At 36.8% G+C, this 24,711-nt stretch overlaps 3 protein-coding genes across 3 annotated transcripts; all 3 read left to right on the plus strand.

Annotated features, from left to right (window-relative positions):
- The first annotated feature begins 5,721 nt into the window (after positions 1–5,721).
- On the plus strand, positions 5,722–6,654 carry LOC102422989 (olfactory receptor 5G3-like). The gene has a single exon (XM_006092047.1). It carries the CDS (start codon positions 5,722–5,724, stop codon positions 6,652–6,654), a length of 933 nt encoding a protein of 310 aa, XP_006092109.1.
- Positions 6,655–11,482: 4,828 nt separating this feature from the next.
- On the plus strand, positions 11,483–12,427 carry LOC102423292 (olfactory receptor 1002-like). The gene has a single exon (XM_006092048.1). It carries the CDS (start codon positions 11,483–11,485, stop codon positions 12,425–12,427), a length of 945 nt encoding a protein of 314 aa, XP_006092110.1.
- Positions 12,428–20,785: 8,358 nt separating this feature from the next.
- LOC102423594 (olfactory receptor 1009-like) lies at positions 20,786–21,727 on the plus strand. The gene has a single exon (XM_006092049.1). It carries the CDS (start codon positions 20,786–20,788, stop codon positions 21,725–21,727), a length of 942 nt encoding a protein of 313 aa, XP_006092111.1.
- Positions 21,728–24,711: the final 2,984 nt, after the last annotated feature.

Genomic DNA, 24,711 nt, shown 5'->3' on the forward strand with positions numbered 1-24,711 from the left:
GATTCACTGGGAGGTTCATATGTATAGAAATGTGTGTGACTCTGATAGTGCTTAGAAGCTTTAGAGTGTGTGTGTGTATCATCTGGGGATATTGTGAAAATGCAGAGTTTTAAAATTTTTTTATTTATTTAAGAGAGGAAGGGAGAGGGAACGAGAAAGAGAAACTTCAATGATGAGAGAGAACCATTGATCGGCTGCTTCCTACATGCCCCACACTGGGGACTGAACCCACAACCCAGGCATGTGCTCTGACCAGGAATCAAACCAGTGACCTCTTGGTTCATAGGTGTCTCAACCACTGAACCACACCAGTTGGGCTGAAAATGCAGATTTTGATTGAGTTGAATTGGAGTGTGGCTTCAGAGTTTACATTTGTGATATGCTCCTGGGAGATGCTGTTGATGTTGATTCATAGACCACACATTGAATAGAATGTTCAGATGACTGTAACACAGTGTCCTACATGTGACTTTTTGTGGGTCAATTGTTGGACAGCATCACCTGAGATTATCACTATTTTTGTTTGTGTTATTATACCTGCTCCCTCCATTTTTCTTTGCTGACATGTGGGTTGTTTTCATAATTGTAATATGATACTGTCCTGGGATAATGCGCAGTTGAAGAAATATACAGTTGAAAATATAGTCATAATTTTCTTTTGTTAGCATTTGTTTGTTCAACTACCTAATCCCCTGCCCCTCCATGAACTTTGATAAGCACAGGGGATACAAATATTAATAAAGCAGATTTTCTTTGCTCAATTGTTCTATGTTGTAAAATAATGTAATATCTTTGATAAATGCTGTTTTAAAGGGATGTTATGGTGCTATGGAATTATGATGAAGGAGAAACTAATATTGACCCAAGGTTCTAGAAAAACTTAGTAAAAGAGAGAAAAAAGGAGTAGGGAATTAATTTTTATGAGCACTTACTATGTAACAGCTACTTGGCTATTTTATTTAGTCTACTTTTAAATAGCTCTGTGAGCTAAATATTCTTCATTCCTTTTGAACATATGCTAGCAAGACAAAGCTATATATGCAGAAAGATGCAATGTTTGATTCTAGGTTCACTTGGTTCCAGCTTGTGCTGATTCTTGTCTACTGTGCTCCACATACAGTGGCTTTTGAGCTGAGATTCTTTCTTGTTTTCATAGTAGTTCTTGCTCTCTGTGATATGTTTACACATTCTAGTAGTGGGTAGAAAAGTATCCCCCAAATATTCATGTTCACCCAGATCTTCAGAATATGACTTTATTTGGAAATAGACTTTTTGCAGTTGTAATTAGTTTGAGTTGAGGTCATATTGAATTAGGGTGAGGCCCAAATCCAATGACTGTGACCTTAGAAAAAGAGGAGAGGACATAGAGACACATAGAGAGGAAGGCAATGGGAAGACAGAGTCAGACAATGGAGTTGATCTGCCATAAGCCATGGATCACAAGGCACCAGATCATGGAGGAGACGAGGAAGGATTCTCCCCTGGAGCCTTCGGAAGGAGTGAGGCCCCCTGACAGCTTTATTTCACACGTCTGGTCTCCAGAACTGTGAGAGATACATTTCTACTGTTTCAAGCCACCATGTTTGTGGTTACTTGGTGTGGTAGCCTTAGAGTACTAATAGACAAGTATTCATTATGTATTTATGTGTTGGCTTATAGTCTTGTGTCTGACCTGAATGTAAGCTCCATTTATTTCACAAATTGTCTTTTGCACAGATGTAGCTGCAATGTCTAGGGCTTTGCCCAGGGTCCAGAGGGTAATCACAAATGTTTGTTGAATACCATAGAAATATACACTTCAAACTTGTATAATTTTATTACCAATGTCACCTCAATAAATTTAATTAAAAATCAAAAGGAAGAAGCCAATCACAAAAAATAAAATAAAATAAAAAGGAAATAAATGAACAAATATATGAATTCAGATTTTTATTATTTTTATTTTAATAATTTAATTCTGCTTTATTAATGAAAATAATATTAAGTTCATACATAGACTAATTAAAGCATGACAAAATCAACTGTGTGACCATTTGTCAAAGTACACATTATAAATATTTAAGAAGAGTAACTGTTCTGACATAATGATATGATAGCTATGCTTTCTTTGGTTTTCAGAATGGGGCTAATATATATATATATATATATATATATATATATATATATATATATAGTTTTATGCACTTAGAGATGAGTTGTCCATACTTTCTCAGATATCCCTGATTGTTTTTTTATTTCAATCTCATAAACTCATGTTCATCACTTCTATCTATTGCTATTTTGAAGATACATTAAGATTTTAATAAACTGACACCATAGTTTCCTTAAAGAGTAATTGGAAAAAGCAACTAAAATTTATAATGTTCCTCTATCTTACATTAAAGGAAAAAAATCCCCTTCATAGTAACATATAACAACATTCTAAGTTAACCACAAACAGCATCTCCATTTAGATTTTCTTGGTACATTGTGTATTACAATACCCTTAATCTCCCATGGGAAAATTGACATGAGTGAAACCCACCTTTTATATAGAAGCTCACAGATTTTAATACAGCAACAATCTCCCCATAATTCCACATATACACTAGGAATAGAAACATAGTGGCATCAACTGATATGTGTTGAGTCACATTAATATTTTCTCCTCAAAATATCTCAAATAATGTCAATATGAAATAGAATACACTGTAAATAACTATACACATCCAAACATCAATCCTCTTGATATTTTGAAGCACACTAAAAAGTAATTATCTGGCCATGTCAGAATAGCTCAATTGCTTAGAGCATTGTCTGGACATGCCAAGGTTGCAGACTCAATCCCAGGTCAAGGCACATACAAGAATCAACCAAAGAATGCGTAAATAAGTGTGGAACAACAAATCAGTATTTCCCTCCCTTCCCTCTCCTCTCACTCCAAAAAACAAAAAAAAACAACAAAGCAATTATATCAAAATTTTAACTTTGAATTACTCTCTATAATAAGTATTCTGATTTAGAGTAATACCTGAAAACTATTATTGACTGACTTTCTACTGTGAATTCTCTGATAATTTAAAATTCATTTTCAATTGGATACTTTCCTAAATTTTTTTACCTCTTTAAAGTCACTTTCAATCATAAATTCTTTGGACTTTTGTGAAGTGTATATTTTGAACAAAAGTCTTTCCTCCTAAGTAATATTCCTTCCCAGTGTACATTCCCTGATATTGAGTGAGGCTGCAGTTCTGTTCATGTGGTTTCCCATATTCTTCAGTTTCAAGGTTTCTCATACTATTAATTCTCATACTATTAATTTTCACATGTGCTGATAAAGCTGTGAAAACTGAATAAAGGCTTTGCCACATTCTTTATATTTGTGTTGTTTTTGTCCAGTATGAATTCTCTGATATAGAGCAAGGTTTGTGTACTGAGTAAGGCTTTACCACATTCTTTGTGTTTGTTAGGCTTTGATTCAATATGAGTGATCAAATGTTGAGTAAGATATGAATGCAAATGAAAGACTTTGCCACATATGGTACATCTGTAAGTCTTCAATATAAATCCCACATGGATTATACTTTTTAAGATTTATCCCCAGTATGAATATTCCTTTGTTCAGTATGATTTAAAGAGTGGTTAGAGGATTTGTCATATTTACTTCATTTGTTTGTCTTCTACACAATATGAATAATTTGATGTATATTGTGATTTGACTTTTGGTCAAAGAGTGTTCCTCATTCATAATTATTGTCTGGAAACTGACTTCTCTGATGTTTGTTAGAATTTGGCTCTTGGTTTAAATTTTTCCAATGTTCATTGCATTGATAACTTCTGTCTCCATTATATGCACTCAGTATTATTTTATGGAATGAATATTCTATTCCTGGCTTTTGTAAAAAGACCTAGTTGTCTTCAGAAGACATAGCTGGGTGGATGGATGTGGTCTTTCCCCCCTTCACGTTTTTCATTGGCTCCAAAAAGATGACCACAACTGGCTTAGAGACAGCAAGACCCAGGGAGACCAGGTCCCTGTAGTTCTTCAAAATCATATCCATGTACAATTTTCACTAAGCTGGGTCTAGGTATTCAACTCCTCCTGAAATAAATTTCCGGACATGTTCCTGAAGATCAGTGTTCCCCGAGAAGCAGCTGTGTCATCTTGTTCCTGGTCCTGCTCCTGTTTCTGGTTGTTTTCTCAGGTGTGATGTTGAGGAGTTATTTCTGCATTATGAGAATGTGCCTTCAAAGACATCAGTGCAACCCATTCATCTGCTTCCATCCCACTCACAGTCAGAAGGAGCTGGAAATGCTCAAAGAGCCACCCTCTCCTGTCCTTTGTTATAGGAGAGTCAGGAACAATGAGCTCCTACATGGAGACAAAGCTGTGAGTTTTTCTCTCTTGTCTTCATGTGCTCTCCTCCCATAGATGTCCACAAACTCTGCAGTAGGTGGCGCAGGTGTTGGGATTTCAATGCCCATGATGACCCTCAGGCTTCATGTGTGTAGGAATATGGACTGAGACACTCCGGTTTAAATTAGAAAGAACACAACCAAGAAGGCCAGCATGACCTTTGATACTCTGTAGCTGCTTACGGGTCTGCAAGAAACTTCAGATTTTTTTTTTTTAAGAAAGTACAGCTGGGCCTGGGTGGGATTCTGTCCTCTTCTGGCAGAGAGGCAGAAAGACCAAGTCCCAAAGCAGCGTGTTTATTTTATAGTCCAGGTCCCAATTCCCCAAAATAGCAGGAGGTATTCCAGGTACTTGACTGAATTTGCATAATAAAAACCCATTCCCTGAAGCTGGGCTTTGAAGAGTGGAGCTGAAGGCATTCTCACCTTTTGGCCAGAAATGCCCCCAAGGTAGGGCTATGCCCAAGCCTTGGGTTCAGTCAACATAACTTAAAGAAAGCCATGGCGCCTTCCCTGGCAGGGGGCCTCCCACACTTCACTCTCATCCTGTGTGAGTCTTCTGTTCTGAGGTCAGTCTCTTATCGAAACTTCAGATTTTTAATACATTCTTTTCTTTTCTATTAAGGTCTGTTTCCCTCTATGTGTGTTGCATACAATGACAAATAGCAGATCAAGAGTTTTTATTAGCAAGAAGTAATTGATAATATGAGTGAAGTAGAAGGACTTTTCCATTTCAGTTATGTGAGGTACTAGGTTAAGTTGAATGCATGCAAGCTTTGTGCATTTTATTCATTTTTAGAGATTTTCTGAGATGTGTATTCAGAACTAGTCAGTACCCTTCCACTCAACTGAAAGGAAATGGAAACTAATGTTAATGTTTAAAACCATGACATTAAAGAGATGGAAGGCAATAGTAGATAATCCATATAAATTAAATAAATAGTAAAATCCATAGACATTAAGTATAAATTGCCCAAGTTGCACAAATAACTAGCAAAATAGCCATACATAGAATCTAGGCATTCGACTAATTCCATGAATGCTTGTTGTACTTTGCATTTTTTAAAAGTTATTTATAGCATATTATGACTTGATAAAAGTGAGTAGCAAATGCAAGGGTATTACATACACATGTCCATAACTTTTTACATGTTTGAACTATTTGGCATAAGAAGAAAAGTACAATTGAGATGTAAAATTAAATATTTATACTATCTGAGGAACATAGATATTAATGGAAGCTAATGGATTCAAAGCCTTTGTTAATTATTGATCTATAAAAAAGGGTGTGTTTTTTTTTCTCTCATTCCAGATTACCACCCAACAATGGATGATAAGAATCAAACAGTAGTGACTGAATTTTATTTTGTGGGCTTAACAGATAATTTTCCACAGAAGATGATTCTTTTCTTGATCTTCCTGATTGTGTATCTTGTCACATTGGGAGCAAACTTGGGGATGGTTGCCCTTATCTGGACAGATTCCCGACTCCACACACCCATGTACTTTTTTCTCAGCCACTTGTCCCTTGTGGATGTCTGCTGCTCTTCTTCTGTTGCTCCAAAGATGTTGTGTGACACCTTTCCAGACAGAAAAGTCATCTCCTTCATGGGTTGTGCTGTACAGATGTGGTTTTTTGGTCAGCTTGTAGTGACTGAGTGTTTCCTCCTGGCCGCCATGGCATATGATCGGTACATAGCCATCTGCAACCCTTTGTTGTACCCGGTCATCATGTCCCAGCGGGTTTGTGTGCAGCTGGTGGCAGGGCCTTATGCCATGGGCATTCTAAATGCCATTATTCAAGAGACTTTTACTTTTTGTTTACCTTTCTGTGGTCCAAATGTGGTCAACCACTTTTTCTGTGACATTCTCCCTGTTCTCTCCCTGGCATGTGCTGACACCCAGAACAATAGGTTGGTGCTTTTCATCTTGGCTGGAGCTATTGTGTTGTTCAGTGGCATGATCATCGCCATCTCCTATGTGTGCATCCTGGTGGCCATCCTGAAGATCCAGACTGCTGACGGGAGGCAGAAAGCTTTCTCCACGTGTTCTTCTCACCTGACAGCCATCTGCATCCTGTATGGAGCTCTTTTCTTTAGCTATGTTCTTCCTGAGTCAGGTTCCTCCCTAGATATCAATAAAGTGATTTCTCTCTTTTATACAGTGGTCATCCCCATGCTGAACCCCCTCATCTACAGTCTGAGGAACAAGGAGGTAAAAAGTGCACTCAGGAGCAAGTTTGAAAGAAAAATGCATTAATGTGATTCAGTGATGGATGGTAAATTAGAGAATTAGAAAATTCCTGCCCATTACCAGGTTACTTGTATACTAAATTGCTGTTTATATTGCTTTCAAATCAGTTTTCTCCTTTGTGAAATGATGCAGAATAAAAAAAGAAAATATAATTTATGCCAGAAGAAAATCCAGGAGAACTTTTATATATTCTTATATGTGGGAAGATATTTTATTCCAGACCAGAAAACTAAATGTTATAAGGGAAAGATCAATAGAGTTCATTAAGAAATGTTTCATTGACCTTATTAAATGTTGAACAATAGAAAGTAAGAGAGCAATTGCAATACAAGTGACTCACAATGAGTTAATGTCTCAATAGGAAAGTGTTGGAATCCTATATCATAAAAGGCTAAAATGCAAATCAACTGAATGGAGGAATGACTGGTCACTATGATGTGCACTGACCACCAGGGGCAGACGCTCAACTTAGGAGCTGCCCCCCGGTGGTTAATGTGCTCCCACAGGGGGAGCGCTGCTCAGCCAGAAGCCAGGCTCACAGCTGGTGAGCGCAGCAGCGGTGGTGGGAGCCTTTCTCACCTCTGCAGCAGCACTAAGGAGCAGCAAGCAGGTGCACAGTAAGGAGCGAGGTGTCCCGGACTGCGAGAGGGTGCATGAATTTCATGCACCAGGCCTCTAGTATATATATAATTATATTATATGTTAAAATTATATATATATATATATATATATATATATATATATATATATATATATATATATATATGTATATATATAACTCAACTTCACAATTGCTTGAGTAAATGAAATCAAAATGATAAGGCAATGCTCTTCGCTCCCTCCTCCCATCTATTAGATTGGCAAACATGAAAATGATTATATTTAAGGCTTAGTAAGATTACCATCCTATATAATAAAAGACTAATATGCAAATTGACCCTAATAGCAGAACGACCAGAATGACCACTGGACTAGTCACTATGAGGTGCACTGACCACCTCTTGGTCCCTTTCCCCGGCTGGCAGGCTCTGAGCACCTGATGGCCACCTGCTGCGGGGCCAGGGCCAGGGCCAGTGAGCAGGCAGGAACAGCTGACATCTTAGTCCCTTCCCCTGACAGTCAAGCACCAATCATCCAATGGCAAATGGGGAACTGGGGGTTGATGGTGGCAGGGGTGGGGCTGACTACGAGTAGCTGGGAAGATGGTCCTGATCGCAGGCCAGGCCTTGGGACCATACCCACACAAGAATTTCATGCACTAAGCCTCTAGTTTGGATATAAACCACAATTTTATCCATATCTAGTGTAACTAGGTGTGACTAGCTACATTTCCGTAACACAATTTGTAATTTGATGATTTATATTAAAATGCACATTATCTTTGACTTATCTGTCTTACATTTGGCAATCTATGCCATGAAAATATGAATAACAGCATATTTTGTAGAGGAAATAAAAGGAAACAATCTGAATCTACATTACTAGGAGATAATATATTCTTTCATGCAATGTTGTGCAGCTAATTATAAAAAGAGTGTTAGATGTGTATGCTTTGTTTTGGAGGGAACTCTCTGGACATAATCATAGAACTCTGCTTTGCATTTCCCAAGATTAGAAAGGGGACTGTGTCAAGAGGTTGGAGAATCTGGTTCTTTTTTTATTAATCCACTTATTGGGCTCTTATGAGATTTCAAATGAGTTAATGCTATCATAGCACCTTGAAAAATAAACATCTCCAGTGGTAAGACTAATGTCCTATGGCAACATTCTTATGAATAGATGTTATCTGCTTTCTGAAATACTTTGAGTCATTTTTGTTTACAGAAATAAATCAAACTTCTTTGTATAATATTAAAATATTTATGAAATTTGAGCCCAAATTAATTTTCCCCCTTTTATATTTGAAATTTGCATGCAGCCAATGTGGATTATTTTGTCTCTCAAAGAATCTGTCCGAATTTAGAGCTCTCCATTGCTTCATAGACACCTTTATTTTTCTAGTCCACCTTATTTTTATTTAACTTTATCTTAGCTTCCATTTGAGACTCATCTTGTCCCAGACCCTATTTCCAAACCCCCTGGTTATCATGATCCGACCTTCCCAGTAGCTCATGAGCCAATCAGAGGGTCTTTCGTGCTTTTGTGTACCCAGAGTCACCTTCTGATTGTACTTTCTCTGAAGCAGGCTCTATTTTATTTTATTTTTTAAAAATATATTTTTATTGATTTCAGAGAGGAAGAGAGAGGGAGAGAGAGATGGAAACATCAATGATGAGAGGGAATCATTGATTGGCTGCCTCCTGGACATCCCCAGTGGGGATCAAGCCCACAACCAGGGCATGTGCCCTGACTGGGAATCGAACCAGTGACTCGGTTCCTGGGTTGATGCTCAACTGCTGAGTCACACCTGGCTGGGCTGCAGCGCTCTGTTTAAAATTCTCAAATCTACACACTGCTCATTATGCAGCAGCTAAAGTCTCAACACTGGAATTTCAAAGTGTGTGTGTGTGCGTGGTGGTCTCAAAGGAAGATACAGTTTTGTTTTGTGCAATTACCCTTGACTCAAAGTCCCCAAATTGTTTTCTCATTAAATACTTTAAGATCTTCTCTCTAAGACTGATCTCCTGAGCTTATGGCTCCTTGAGGGACTTAGCTCCAATTCACAAACAGTCCTTTAGAAAAACTGTGGTTTGTGTTGTGCAGAATGGAGTCAATGAACACTTTTTTAAAGTGCTGTTGGAGGGCCCAGGTTTCAAGATGGTATTATTCTATTGTTTATCTTCCTAGACACCTGAAGAAACTGAGAAGAATGACAAGTCTACATTTGCAGGGTAATTCATTTTCATATCATAAAATGCTAATTTTGTCATTCACTTAGACATAAGCAGGCAAAGCCCAGGGCATGTTTCTTCAGACAGGAAGGTTAAGTGATTTCCTAAATTGTCTTCAAGGGGCTAGATATGAAAAGTAAATTTAGAAGCCCAAGAAAACATAATCTCTGAGCCTACCAGGAATGAAATGTTGGTATAAATAGAATATTTAGTCTGTGTCATTTGGTTTAAATGACTTAACTTGAATGTATATTTTGGTTGAATTTTGCCTTTGGCATAAACATACTGAAATGTGCTGCAAGATTTATGGGCTCATTGAATGTTTTTGTTAAAAAACTTTGACTTCTCTGGATCTTAATTTTTCACCTAGATTGGGTATTATAAGTAGGAAATAAACGTATCAACCAGTTGACTTGAATTCTCTGCTGCTCAAGCCCAGAGTCACATGCATACCTAGAATCATGATTTTTTTTATATTAGACTCTTTGGATTGGGTGAGATTAGGAAAATAAAACAGTATACATTTTGACATTCAGAAATGATTGGTTTCACACAATAGTTTGAGTTGGTTGAGACCATGGATGGGTATACTCCAGTTTCATCCTCATAATTTTTTACACCTAAATTTATTGTGACACTCAAAATGCTTTGCTTCCATCTCCCCTGAGTCATCATGAATAAAATATAAAGGACCTGAAATGAATTTCTATGTTTAGAAAATTTTGAATTCTTGAAACATTTTACTATTAAAGTATAGTTTCTGACAAATCTTACACTTTACCCCATTGAAGCTGTTTCTTTCTAAGCTCCATCACCTGAGACCACAGGAGGTCAGCCAATTTTCATTTAATTAATTTTTTTTGGTAACCAAAGTCCTTTCCAGCTTTCTTAGAAGAGAATATTGTTAGACTTCTGTCAATAGTTCTGCTGCTGAACACCCTGCTAATATTTGTGTGATTATGCTGTTGGAATCGTTATGGTTATTTCAAGGTCCGAAATGTATGCCTCCCTTCCTCAATTTTCCTTTTTTGTACTACTGTCAGTTTCTCTTTTCTTACATCTCATCTATTCTTTCTCACAATTTTTTTTTATTTTTAATAAATACAAATTTCCGGGTCCCTTGTACTCTTCACCCAGTTTCCCCCAATTGTTACATCTTCTCAACAACTGTACAACATGAAAAATAGGAAATTGACATCAATATGATGTCTGTGTATAGCTCTATATAAGTTTATTATGTGTGTAGAGTTGTATTATCACCACCACATTCAGGATACAATTTCATCTCCACAGAGATCTCCCTTGTGCTACCCTGTTATAGTCACACCACTACCCTCTTTCCCACCATTCCTAATCCCAGGCAACAACTAACCTGTGTTCCATCTCTACAATTTATGTATATATACAACGGAAAGCATCACAGGGAGATACTGTTGAGAATTTTTACCATTTTCCAAAGCCAACTTCTTTTCTGTTCCATTTTTAGACACCAGAATTATGTTTTTGACAATACAACTGATCATTTTTTTCTAGAATCTAAACGAATTGATGAGGAAGTTATATTCCTAACACCTTTTATCTACAGTGAGAGTATTTGTCTGAATTAATCAAATTCACGCAATACTTTTTTCTATGAAATGTTTTTAAGATAACCTTGGTTCAACGCAGGGATTTTTAGAAATGTAACCTCATACATTTAGAAGATTTACTTTAGATAATCTCCAAAGATCACTTCTACATCTAAAATTTTATAATTCTCCAAAATCCTGCTTTGATCAAGAAGGAAACTGAGGGACCCAGTGAGATTCAGTGACTTAGTATCACACAGATAATTGGGAGGTATGACAACCACTAGGGTAGAACTTGAGTGTTATTTGTCAATCTAACCTATGAAATTTAGAAAAATAAAAGTTAAATTCTGATTTAAAAATGAGAATCCCTAATTACCAAGTGATTGCAAAGAAAAAAATTTTCTCTTTCTTATTCCAGATTAAGTCAGTGAAATGGATGATGGAAATCAAACCTTGGTGATCGAGTTTTTTTTCATGGGCTTAACGAATCATTTCCAGCACCAGGTTGTACTCTTTGTGATATTTCTCTTGGTTTATCTTGTCACTCTTCTGGGAAACTTGGGGATGATCACCCTCATTCGGATAGATTCCCAACTCCACACCCCGATGTACTTTTTTCTCAGCCACTTATCCTTTGTGGATGTGTGCTCTTCTTCTGTCATCAGTCCCAAGATGTTGACTGACATCTTTGCGGAGACAAAAGTAATCTCTTTCTTTGGTTGTGCCGCCCAGTTATGGTTTTTTTGTCAGTTTGTAGTGACTGAGTGTTTCCTCCTGGCTTCCATGGCATATGATCGATATATGGCTATTTGTAAACCCTTGTTGTATACACTCATTATGTCCCAGCAGGTCTGTGTGCAGCTGGTGGTAGGGCCGTATACCATGGGTCTTATAAGTGCCATGACCCATACGACATTTGCCTTTCGCTTACCTTACTGTGGTCCAAATATCATCAATCACTTCTTCTGTGATCTCCTCCCGGTTCTTTCTCTGGCATGTGCAGACACCCAGGTCAATAAATTTTTGCTTTACATCTTGGCTGGAGCCCTAGGAGTACTCAGTGGCATGATCATCTTGGTCTCCTACATTTACATCATCATCGCTATCCTGAAGATCCGCTCTGCTGATGGGAGGTGCAAAGCCTTCTCCACCTGCTCTTCTCACCTGACAGCCGTCTCCATCCTTTATGGGACACTCTTCTTTATCTATGTATGTCCGAGCTCTGGCTTCTCCCTGGACATCAATAAAGTAGTGTCTGTGTTTTATACAGCTATGATTCCCATGTTAAATCCACTTATCTACAGCCTGAGAAACAAGGAAGTCAAGGATTCATTCAGAAGGATGTTTGAAAGGAAGAAATTCCTGATGAGCAGATAAACTAGAATGCCATTTGTACTACCGATGGACCGTTAATCTACATGCAATAGGCAAGAACATGGTCTGGTGTTGGGAATCCTACTTTTGTGTTGAGAATCACTCTGTATTATTCTGTGTAATTGACAAGCCATCTGGTGTCTTTAGGTTACATTTTTTTTTTCAGTTTGATTTTCTCATTCAGCAAGAATAAATAGGAGAGCTTTAAATTGAGGATTATTGAACTCCAAAATTTTAAAAATATTCTCAAGTTTTATGAGTAGGAAATGAGAAGTTCTTTGTTAAATTCTACATGCTGTAGTCATAACCAGTGACTTAATAATACTTCCGTTTTGCTTTACAAGTTGTTGAGATCCATCAATTGTCTGTAACCTTGACCTTGACTTTTAAACATAAACTTAAAAAGTGTATTATGCCAAAAAGTAAAAACTTCCAATTACATGATATATAAGCTCTGGGGATGTAATGTACAGCATAGTGACTATATTTGACAATACTGTATTACATATTCATAAGTTGCTAAGAGATTAGATCTTAACATTTCTCATCACAAGAATACATTGTAACTATGTGAGGTAATGGATATTAATTACACATATTTTGGTAATCATTTCACACTCTATACATATATAAAATCATTATGTTGTATGTCATGGATTAACACAATGCTACATGTCAATTATATGTCAATAATAATGAAAAATAGAGAATTATTCAGGGAGCATGTAATGATTGCATTCTCTAATACTGCCTCTGTGTTTGGAGTAGACACTTTACAAATGCCTTTTATATCCCCTACTAGATTCGTGCACCCAGGGGGTCCCCTGTGGGGATCCGGGGAGGAGCCACTCCATTCATCCTGGTCCACTCACCCTGGCTCACTCATCCCAGTCAGCTGAGTGGCGCTCCCGCTGTGGGAGCACACTGACCACCAGAGAGCAGCTCCTGTGTGGTCAGTATGTGTCACAGAGACTGGTTGTTTGGTTGACCAGTTGTAAAGTCACTTAGGCTTTTATTTATACAGATACTCTCTGATCATAGTAATAACTAATTGGTATTTTGCCACTGCAATTACACGGGTAGTGCATGTTAAGTGAAGAATGGATTATAGATCTTTAATAAAAAGCTAGTTATTACTATTATTATTTATTAATTTTGTGTCATAGGCAGGGCATTAATTCCTTTTCCATAGAAGATGAGCTGAACAGCCACAAAGAATCAATGGGTTGTCCAGGACCTCATAATTTGTCTCACAGTTTAATTTTCCCAGGCACAATATTCTTTCAACCATACTTCTGTGCTTTTATTTCCCCTTGAACATAGCAACAAATCTAGGAAATGAGGATATGGGGCTTATTTCTTCACAATTGTAAAACTCCCTGAGATCTACACTCTATCTTCTCTTTGAAGTTCTTCCTTAAAGGACATTTCATATCAGTTCACTGACTTTGAAGGTTGTAAATAATCTCTAATGCTCTAAACCTTTTTTGGTCTGTTTTGTTTATTTCACCATGCCTTTCGCCAGTTTGGTGTCTGTGTTGGGTAACGACTTGGGTACAAGATGCTAATCATTAATATTTAAGGCTAACACTGTTTCTTCAACTTTGTGTTAATAAAGATTCCTTCAAAATGACCTTATATCCTCAGTTCTTAAAAAATTTAGTTTTGCCCTGGCCAGTGCGGCTCAGTTGGTTGGAGAATTGTTCCATGCACCAAAAGGTTGCAAGTTTGATTCCTGGCCAGGGCACATACCCAAGTGGTGGGTTTGATCCCTGGTCAGGGTGTGCAGGGGAAGCCACTGATGCATGTTTCTCTCTAGCATAGGTGTTTCTTTGTCTCTATTTCTCTCTCCCTCTCCTTTCCTCTTTCTCTAAAAAAATAAAAATAAAATCAATAAAAACATGTCCTCAGGTGAGGATTAAAACAATATTCCTGCTTTATAGAAAATTTAGTTTTAAATGTTTAGTGTTATTTTAGAACATGAGGGCCAAAGTATGTTTTACAATATGTGCTTTCAGTACCTGTGACATACACATTCTTCATGAAACATATTTTTCTCCTCATTTTACTCTTTAGTCATCACCTGTTGACATGGTCTCCGCAAATATAGAAGGTGTTCAAATAAAGGAGAGGCAGCAATCCTAGTGAAAAAACACTAATAGTTCTTTCTTAAAAATGATTTTACACTTTGCCACTAGATAGCAGCATCAGCGTCTCAATCACAATGAACGTTTTCCTTAATAATTGAAAACATCATTAAGACAGTAGGCTTGAAAAAATAGCTTTCAAAGTCTAATTATTAATTTTTGAGGGCTGTGAAATCATGCACAAGTTATGTGTTTGGGCCACATATTTACATATGTTCATTCCACAGGAAAGAACTGGACCTTTCAGCAGGATTTTTAAAGTGCATGGCACATAAAAATTTAAAGTTTCTGATATAATCTAACATTCTTACCTTTCAAATTGTAAAACTAATGTATAAAGGGCGAGGAATGATTTTCCCGTGATATATAACAGAATTTGTTATTGCACACCTGTTCTAGAAACACATAGTTCAGAGATCTTTACTCCATCCAACATTCTTATAAGTCCTTCTATTATCATAATGATAATAAATAAAAAGGCTTTGTAACATTAGCTGTAAATATGTTTCCTAGTGTTCTTTGCTACTTTAAAAATGAATAAAATTATGTAATTAAAATGATTACTATTTCTATATTTTTCATTTTTCAAAAATGTGTCTTTATTGTTTAAAGTATGATAGGTGCTACTTTCCCCACATTGATCCCCTCCACCCACTCCTGTGCTCCCCTCCCAGGCCTTCAGGCCACTGTTGTCTGTGTCCACAGGTTATGCATATATGCATATAAATTCTTTTGTTAATCTCTTCCCTTTTCCTTTCCCACTTTCCCTCTGAGATTCATCTGTTTCATGCTTCTATGTATCTATTTTATTCATCAGTTTATTTTGTTCATTAGTTTCCACATATAAGTGAGATCATGTGATACTTGTCTTTCTTTGATACTTGGCTTATTTTGCTTGGCGTAAACTCTCCAGGTCGTAGTTAAATCATGCCTGACACTTTAGATATCTGGGTTCCTCCCCTGCATCAGCACCTGACTTTATGTGTAATGGTAACTATATGACTACTGCAGAATCCAGAAAGAGCTGAGGGCCCTCCCCTCCCCATCCAAGAAGGATTACATAGTTATTGAATGCACATTTTTAACAGCTATATTCACTAAACCACACATTCATTTCTTTCCTTACTCCCTTCTGGGATAAGTCAGAGCAATTGAAACAGAGGGATGATCAAAGCTATAATAAAGGGCGTCCCAAAAGTCACGCAAGAAGTAATTTTGATAGGAAACACAGGTTTATAATTAAAAATTGTAAATCTTTTATTGATTCATAAAGTATACAGTATATGGTTATGTACAGAATAGCACATCGGGTAAATGGCCTCCATGGCTTTGCTGGCACATATGCAAAGCCGTGATCTTCATTGGTCTTCATTGTCCCTGCTCCTGGGCCATAATTGGTACTTGGTAATGCTTATCAAATTGAAGGGATTGAAATCAAAGGGCAACAGATATTAGAATCTGATTCAATAAGCCAAGTAAAATCAGGCTTTTATTTGTTGTTGTTGTTAATGCTCATGCAAAATTCAAATCTTGAGTGAATTTTGGGACACCCTCTATATTTTTCACAGCAACAAAACCTCAAATGTCTGGATTTAAAACTTTCATTGTGTTTTAGATAAAAAGAAGTCCACAGACCCTAGGGAAATTTTTCAATTGAAGGTTAATAAAATAATCTCCAAGTATGAAGGTAATCATAACTTGTTACTCAAAAAATGGGAAAAATAAAAAAATTCCCAGTACTCTTAACAATATTAATAATAAGGAATAAATAATTAAAGTACAGCACCTAAAGAGTTTTCAGGGATGAAATAAATGACTACAGTTAATAATATTGTATTACATATTTTAATGTGGCTGAGTAAATCTTAAAAGTCCTTATCACAAGAAAAAATATTTTGTAATTATGCATAAGGATTAGACTTATTGTGGTAATCATTTCACAATATATACAAATATGGAATTATTATGTTGTACATCTGAAACTAATATAATGTTATATGTCCATTATACCTCAATAAAAAGTTCTTTCATATTGAATCAACAGGAAGTTATAGAAACTTAAGCTTTTATAGAAAAAAATGCTTTAAATTAATACAGCATATATCTTTGTGAATAAATGTTTCCAAATTTTCAGGTAGAAACCCAAAATAGGATTTTTTAAATGAGCCTCCATACTGTTCTCCATAGTAGTTGTACCAATTTACATTCACATTAGGAGTGAATGAGGGGATTCTCCACAACCTTTCTTATACTTGTTACTTGTCTAGTTGATAATAGCCATTCTGACAGGTGGTATCTCATCGAAGTTTTGATGAGCATTTGTTTAATAGCTGGTGAAGTTGAGCATCTTATATATCTGTTGGCCATTTGTGTGTCTTCTTGGAAGAAATGTCTATTCACATCCTCTACCCCCTTGTTTTTGTTAATCCTCACCGAAAAATACTTTTTCCACTGATTTTTGAGAGAGTGAAAGGAAGGGAGGTGGAGAGTTAGAGAGTGAGAGTGAGAGAAATGTGAATCTGAGAGAGACACTTTGATTGGTTGCCTCTTGCACACACCCCAACTAGAGCCAGGGATTGAACCTACAACCCAGGTATATGTCATTGATGGGGAATTAAACCCACCAACCTTCTGTCCTTGGGCAGATTCGTTAACTACTGGGAAACACAGGCCCGGATGCCCTGTCCATTTTTCATTGGACTGTTTGTTTCTTTGGTGTTAAGTTGTATGATTTCTTTATATATATTTGTCAGAGCTATTGTTTGCAAATAATCTTCTCCAATTCAGTTTGTTGCCTTTTTGTATTGTTTGTGGTTTCTTTTTCTGTGCAAAAACTTTTTGATTTGATATAGCCCCACTCATTTATTTTTGCCTTTATTTTCCTTAGCTTTGGGGTCAAATTCATAAAATCCTCTCTAAGACCAAGGTCCATAAATTTGGTACCTATGTTTTCTCCTATGTAATTTATTGTTCCAGGTATTATATTTAATTCTTTGATCCATTTTGAGTTAACTTTTGTATTTGGAAACTAACAGTAGTCCAGCTTCATTCTTTTGCATGTGGCTTTCCAATTTTCCCAGCACCATTTATTGAAGAGGCTTTCTTTTCTCCATTGTTTTTGTCTCCTTTGTTGAAAATTATTTGTCCATATACATACATGTGGGCTTATTTTTGGGCTCTAGTGGCTAAGACATGGAAACAAACAGTGTCCTTTGATAGATGATTGGATAAAGAAGATGTGGTACATATATACAATGGAATACTACTCAGCCATAAGAAAAGATGAAATATTGTCATTTGTGACAACATGGATAGATCTTGAGAATCCCATGCTAAGCAAAATAAGTCAGACAGAAAAAGTTCAGAACCATATGATTTCACTCATACGTGGAATACAAAACTGAAAGCAACAAATGAACAAATAAGAAAAAGAAAAACTCACAAATGTAGACAATAGTCTGGTGGTTATCAGAGGGAAGGGGGTGAGGAGTAGTAGTGAAAGGTAAAGGGGGTCAAATATATGGTGACAGAAGGTGATTTAACTTTGAGTGGTGGGCACACCATTCAATATACAGATGATGTATCATTGAATTTTACACTTGAAATCTATATAATCTTATTAACCAATGCCACCCCAATTAACTTAATAAAAAAGGTTATAGCAGCATGTTAAGAAACTAAAAAGAAAAGAAAACAAACAAACAAAACCTCTAGAGCAGCGGTTCTCAACCTGTGGGTAGCGACCTCTTTGGGGGTCAAACGACCCTTTCACAGGAGTCGCCTAAGACCATAGGAAAACACATATATAATTACATATTGTTTTTGTGATTAATCACTATGCTTTAATTATGTTCAATTTGTAACAATGAAATTGGGGGTCACCACAACATGAGGAACTGTATTAAAGGGTCGCGGCATTAGAAAGGTTGAGAACCCCTGTTCTAGAGTAAGGAATTGTATTTCATGCTGAAAGACTTGTAATTTTTTTTTTCTTACCCAGGCTAGAACCAAAATTCAAATTTCTATATTGACTCTGTTTTGACTTGGAGGTGAAGCATATTTCTTGGAAATAAAAAATGTATTGTTTTTTGCTATAGGCTAACAGTTCAGATGTAATTGCTAAATTCTAAGGACAAATTAATACATTATCAGTTTTTCTTTTCCAGTTCTAGCTTACAATACTTAAACTCTTTACATATTTTGAACAAAATCCTGAAAAATTATTTCTTTGTCAACATGTAGTAAATGGTACATCTGAGGAAAGTCCAATTTTCATTCTTAGCACTTGTTTTCAAAACATTAATGCAGAAGAGAGAGGGGTACTACCCTGTCTGTAGTTTAATTTGCAAAGGATTCCATAGAGTTTCCTTGCTTAGCCCATAACTAGAGGTAGTAGAAAGTCTATATCCAGTTAGAAACAAACTTTAAATGATAGAAAACAGATCTCATTGGACTCACTTAGGATATGAAGCAAAACTTTAATTGCACTTTCCCTTAGTGGCCTCATTCCCAAGATATGGCATGCTTTGGGGACAGAGCATTTTCAATAACAATAACACAGAAAGAAATGATGCAACTTTTCAAGGAACTTTTATCTAACCAATGAAGACTGAATATATTTTATACTGAAGTCATCCATATTTTCTTTTTGGAAGAAGAGAAAGTATAAAATCAAACGACCATTGAAAATTCTGCCCCATTCCCATGTTAAGGGAAGGGATGAAACCAGAGAAATTTAGTTCATTTTTACTTTAGTTCTTCTTGTCATCTTGAAAGAAGAGGGAGGGAACCTATTAGAATGTAAGTTGAGATCTTCTAAATCATCTTCTGTTCTTCATACTACTTGATTTTTAATAAGTTCAAAGGAGCATAGATTATTTTAAGTAAATTTAAAAATAAATTATATATTTGGTTAATGGCCAGGATCAGCATGGTCCTCATCTTCGTTGGATGTTGAGCAAGACCAAGGATGAGGGCATTTATGTAGAGATAAATTTAAGTTCGGAAACTAGATCAAACTAAATATGAAATTAGATATTTTAGCAACAGGGTAAGGGGAAAAGATAGTTCTGAATTTACTCCACCCCTGTCTAAAACAACAGGGTAATTTCTTTGCTAAAGGAAGACTAACGTAGGATGTGTTGGTATTACCCCAGTGCTCTGAACATGAGAGCCAATTGTGGCCCCAACTCTGTGGTTTGACCTGTATGGAGAACTGTATTCTATTCTAAGGACCAAATGAAAAAAGAAAAACTGAGAAACTAAAATGTGCATGGAGTGGTAGAAGGCTTGGGCAGGTGTAGAAACCAAGATTAATAGAAAAGTGTTGAGCTTCAGGCAACTGTCAAATGGAAGACTGAGATATAGAGTGTGACTGGAGGAGTTAATAGACTCTTGAAGAGGTTTAAACAAGAAGTGAATGTGATGAGTAAACAGTTTGACTGGCCATTTAATCTTTCTCTTTAATTCTCACTGGGAGAATGTAGGCTCTTTTCCAAATTTGGTGATACCTAAACTCAGCACTTTCTATGATCTTATGGGCTTCCCACTAATGGCCACTGGCTGTAAACTCAACACCAGAAATAGGAAACCAGAATGCATTATCCTGTATTCATATTGGAATGAGTTTTGGATTCTTTTTAAATGAAAGGAATTGCGAAGCCATAAAAATTTTAGTGTGAGAAAGGGAAGAGCACAGACCATTTTGACAGGCATTTCAAAGCCCACCTCTGCTAGTCACTAGCATTATGAATGTGGTTATGATCACAAAATCCAAAGAAAATGGCCTAAATATGAGTGGCTGCTCATTCCTTCTCCAGTTTGCCTCACTTCCACTCTCCTGTATCATTTCACCATGTGTGTGGCCATATGGTAAACTCAGTTGATGTTCACTAAAGTGGGAGTTAATAGATATCTATTTGGAAACCATCTTGGCTCAGTTCGTCAACAGTGAGGACCTTGAGCAAGCTGCTCTTATTTATAAGTTTTTATTTTTTCTTCTTTGTATTGATGACTTCTACAGAGTCTTAAATATTATAGCTGCAGGGCTGACCTTTTGCTCTGGTCTATATTTCATTTTTATTCCCAATAGCAGCATGTAACTAACTCATGTCACTCCTAACACTCTTTCAGTTTCTGGGTCTTATTTTTGAAGATATGTTTACCAAATCTGCTGTGACTTCTCTGCTCTTCTAGTGGAAACCACAACCATTCAATGGCCAATGAAAACTACACAAGGATCACTGAGTTCATTTTCACAGGTTTGAATTATAACCCCCAATTGCAGGTCTTTCTCTTCCTGCTCTTTCTGAGTTTCTACATCATCAACCTAACAGGCAACTTGGGTATGGTTATTCTGATATGGATCGATAACCGCCTTCACACACCTATGTACTTTTTCCTCAGCCACTTGTCCTTTGTGGACATCTGCTTCTCCTCAGTCGTGAGCCCTAAGATGCTCACTGACTTCTTTGTGAAAAGGAAAGTCATCTCTTTCTTGGGGTGTGCTTTGCAGCAGTGGTTCTTTGGGTTCTTTGTGGCAGCAGAGTGTTTTCTCTTGGCGTCCATGGCCTATGACCGCTATGTAGCCATCTGCAACCCACTATTGTACTCAGTTGCCATGTCTCAGAGACTCTGTATCCAGCTGGTGGTTGGTCCCTATGTCATCGGGTTTATGAACACCATGACTCATACAACAAACACATTTCGTCTCCCATTTTGTGGCCCCAATGTCATCAATCATTTCTTCTGTGATGTGTCCCCCCTGCTTTCCCTTGCATGTGCGGATACTGAGCTCACTAAGTTGGTCATTTTCGTCGTGGCTGGAGCTGTGGGAGTCTTCAGTGGTCTGACTATCGTGGTCTCCTACATTTACATCCTCACTGCCATCCTGAAGATCCACTCTGCTGATGGGAGGAGCAAAGCTTTTTCCACCTGCTCTTCTCACCTGACAGCTGTCTCCATCCTGTATGGAACTCTTTTCTTTATCTATGTACGACCTAGTGCAAGTTTCTCCCTGGATCTCAATAAAGTGGTGTCTGTGTTTTACACAGCAGTGATCCCCATGTTAAACCCACTTATCTACAGCTTGAGGAACAAGGAGGTCAAAGATGCCATCCACAGGACTGTCGCTAAGAGGAAGACTTGTTGGGCCTAAATTCTTATCTAGAAAGGCAATTAGGGGAGGATTCTAAATGGACAGACTAATTGTGTGGATTTCCAAGATTCTAGCCACTTGCAAGTGTTTGGGGATGGTTGACATTCCTTTCTTTGTTCATCTTTCCAATCATTCATTCATTTAGTCAATTACTGTAGATTCATTAAGCCCTGTATGTGATCTTTTCTATGCAATATTCCAATATTATAGTTCAAACTCACACTCCATGTAATTTTGCTTCTCAGTCTGATTATTTTCCAAAAAACTTTATTTAATTTCAGTTATTATTATTATTATTTTTTATCATTTTGCTAATGTTTTCTCTTCCTGCTGACTCCTTGGTACTGGAATTTTAAAAAGCAATACTTTAGGTTTTGACTCCTTGGTACTGGAATTTTAAAAAGCAATACTTTAGGTTTTACACTCACATCTAGCTCCCATCAATAGGAATCTGAAAAAAAGAAAGAAAGAAAGAAAGAAAGAAAGAAAGAAAGAAAGAAAGAAAGAAAGAAAGAAAGAAAGAAAGAAATGAGATCTCATGTTTAACCTCATCAGTGGAATGAAATCCTTGGCTGTAAACAGTTTTGGGGGTGACCTTAGCACAAAGAACTATATACATCTCAGGGACTGAAGACCCATCTGTGTTCCACTCTGACAGATGGGGTGGCCCACAGGGCCTGCTGAAGTAATGAAGAGACTTGTGCTCATTCTAATGCATTTTATACCTGTAAAAGCTTCTTATAAAAAAGGTAAAGCTTATCTTTTCTTAGAATTCAACTTTTCGGGTTAATGCTCAGAGGATTACCTAAACTTCTCTACGTGGGGCTTGGTTGTGCATGTGATAGTGCCTTCTAAACCCTGTTAATAAATTAAGTTCATTACCCAGTCTGTACAGAGAAATGTGGTTGTATTTAGACTCTTCATCCAGATCCCCCTGTTCCTAGTAAGGTCAGTAGATTTGTAGCATCACAAGGGAGTATAAACATGTAACTCAACTTGATGGTTATGACTCCTAGGCAATGTGAGTGCTGGGCAGCCCTAATTTGAGCTCCTCGTAGAGACCCAGGGATGCTACCTAATTCTATATTATCTTTCTTGATCTATCCTTATCGCTTGGTGTTGACATACAGACATGAAAAGGAGATAGTTACACTGAGGAAACAGGTCAGCTTTCCTAGATGACATTATAATGTCATGGCTAAATTGTTATAGAAATGTCCTCAGAATTTTAAGGAACTCTTAGGTCTGCCTTTTCCCCCAAAATGTGTTTAGCAAACCTGATTAAGAAGCTTTCTCTAAAAGTCACAGTCTATCTACTATTTAGATTCAGAAATAAATTTTCTAAACATTTGAGCACTTTCTACATACAAAGTATTGTGAGCTATTTTCTATTGATTTTTGTATAAGGCACAATCTCTGAAAATAGACAATCAATCAGTGAGTACTCACACAATCATAGCATGCTTTCTACCTATAGGGGTCTTAAAGACCAGTTTATCCTAACCAGATGACTGGCTCATCATTGAAGCTTGGGGGAAATGTTTTATTATCTTATGCATTATAAAGCCCCAAACATGACTTGCCATCAAATGTATTTATGGAAGGTCCATTTAAACTTCAGGAACCTTGTTTTAAAGTGGGTTTCCTAGATGGGATAAAATTTATTTCAGAATATTTATTGGAAATATCAGAAAAGCAAAATGAGCCCAGCCAACAAGGCTCAGGGGTTGAGCATCTACCTATGAACCAAGAGGTCACATTTCAATTCCTGGTCAGGACACATGCCTGGGTTGTGGACTCAGTCCCCAGTGTGGGGCATGCTGGAGGCAACCAGTCAATGATTCTCTCTCATCATTGATGTTTCTATCTCTCTCTCCCTCTCCTTTTCTCTATGAAAACAATAAAAAAAGAAAGAAAAGCAAAATGGTACAACAAAAAGAAACAAAATTTAGAGTTGGAAGACCTCACACATTTATATATTCAACAAATAATTATCAAATATCTTCTGTGTGCCAGGAGCTTGGTGTTGTAAACAACAATAAAGAAAATGAACAGCATTGCTGTATCCACAGAGTTGACAGGATAGCATATCTAAGATGTACTTCTGTTTATTACCCTTTGGGTGTCTCAGTCAAGTCGATATGAGATAAATGGAAGTAATGATAGTATCCACTGTATCATAGGACTACTGTGAAGATTAAATTAGAAGATGAAAATGGAATCACTTAATATACTTCATAAACATATTTTCTGCTTCCTAATAAAAACTATTAATTGAAAATAACAACACTTTGGAACCAGGATTTTATCCTAAGTGTGACAGATTCCTCCATACATGGATCTTAGATGCTATAATGGTAGGGAGAGTGGAGACAGCATGGTATAGCCATTTGAATTCTAATCCTAGACCCATCACTGGAATTTTGCGATTTTTAGGGTTGTCTTTTAATCCCAACTATAAACTAACAATAACAGTGTCTAATTTACTGAGAATTTGTAACCAGTTGCTTGAAGGAGCTGAAGTTCACAGGCTATAAGTAGGAGGAATTTTCATTATTTTTTTATCATTGCCCTCTCAAAATGCTGGCTGATGTGTTATCTCAAACCTCTTGATCACTCACTAACATTGCAGATAGATCTAATAGTTTTTTCTTTCACTTGGAAGTAAGAAACAAATGCTTTCCATTTCCCACTATTAAAAGTCAAGTTCAGACCAGATCAACTTGGCAGAGTAGGTAAATGCTTTGCTCTTCTCTTCCCATTACCATAAAAAATGCAAATAAAGTGTAGAACGACCATCATTAAGTCTAGCTGAAAAGAATTGCTATAACTAAGAATTACAGAAGAAGCCACATTGAGACTGTGAAGATATTAGTCAAAAAATTGGATTACATCCATGAAATTTAAGATAAGTCAAGTCCATGGTGATGTCAACTTCACAACGTTTTCCAAATTAAAACATCCTCCCTCCCCCCATCTCAGGT

The sequence above is a fragment of the Myotis lucifugus genome, unplaced genomic scaffold, assembly GCF_000147115.1.
Source record: "Myotis lucifugus unplaced genomic scaffold, Myoluc2.0 scaffold_97, whole genome shotgun sequence".
NCBI lineage: Eukaryota > Metazoa > Chordata > Mammalia > Chiroptera > Vespertilionidae > Myotis > Myotis lucifugus.

What these genes read in the sequence shown, in the direction of transcription:
- LOC102422989 (XM_006092047.1), top strand. Translation starts at nt 5,722, where the DNA reads ATGGATGATAAGAATCAAACAGTAGTGACTGAATTTTATTTTGTGGGC.
- LOC102423292 (XM_006092048.1), top strand. Translation starts at nt 11,483, where the DNA reads ATGGATGATGGAAATCAAACCTTGGTGATCGAGTTTTTTTTCATGGGC.
- LOC102423594 (XM_006092049.1), top strand. Translation starts at nt 20,786, where the DNA reads ATGGCCAATGAAAACTACACAAGGATCACTGAGTTCATTTTCACAGGT.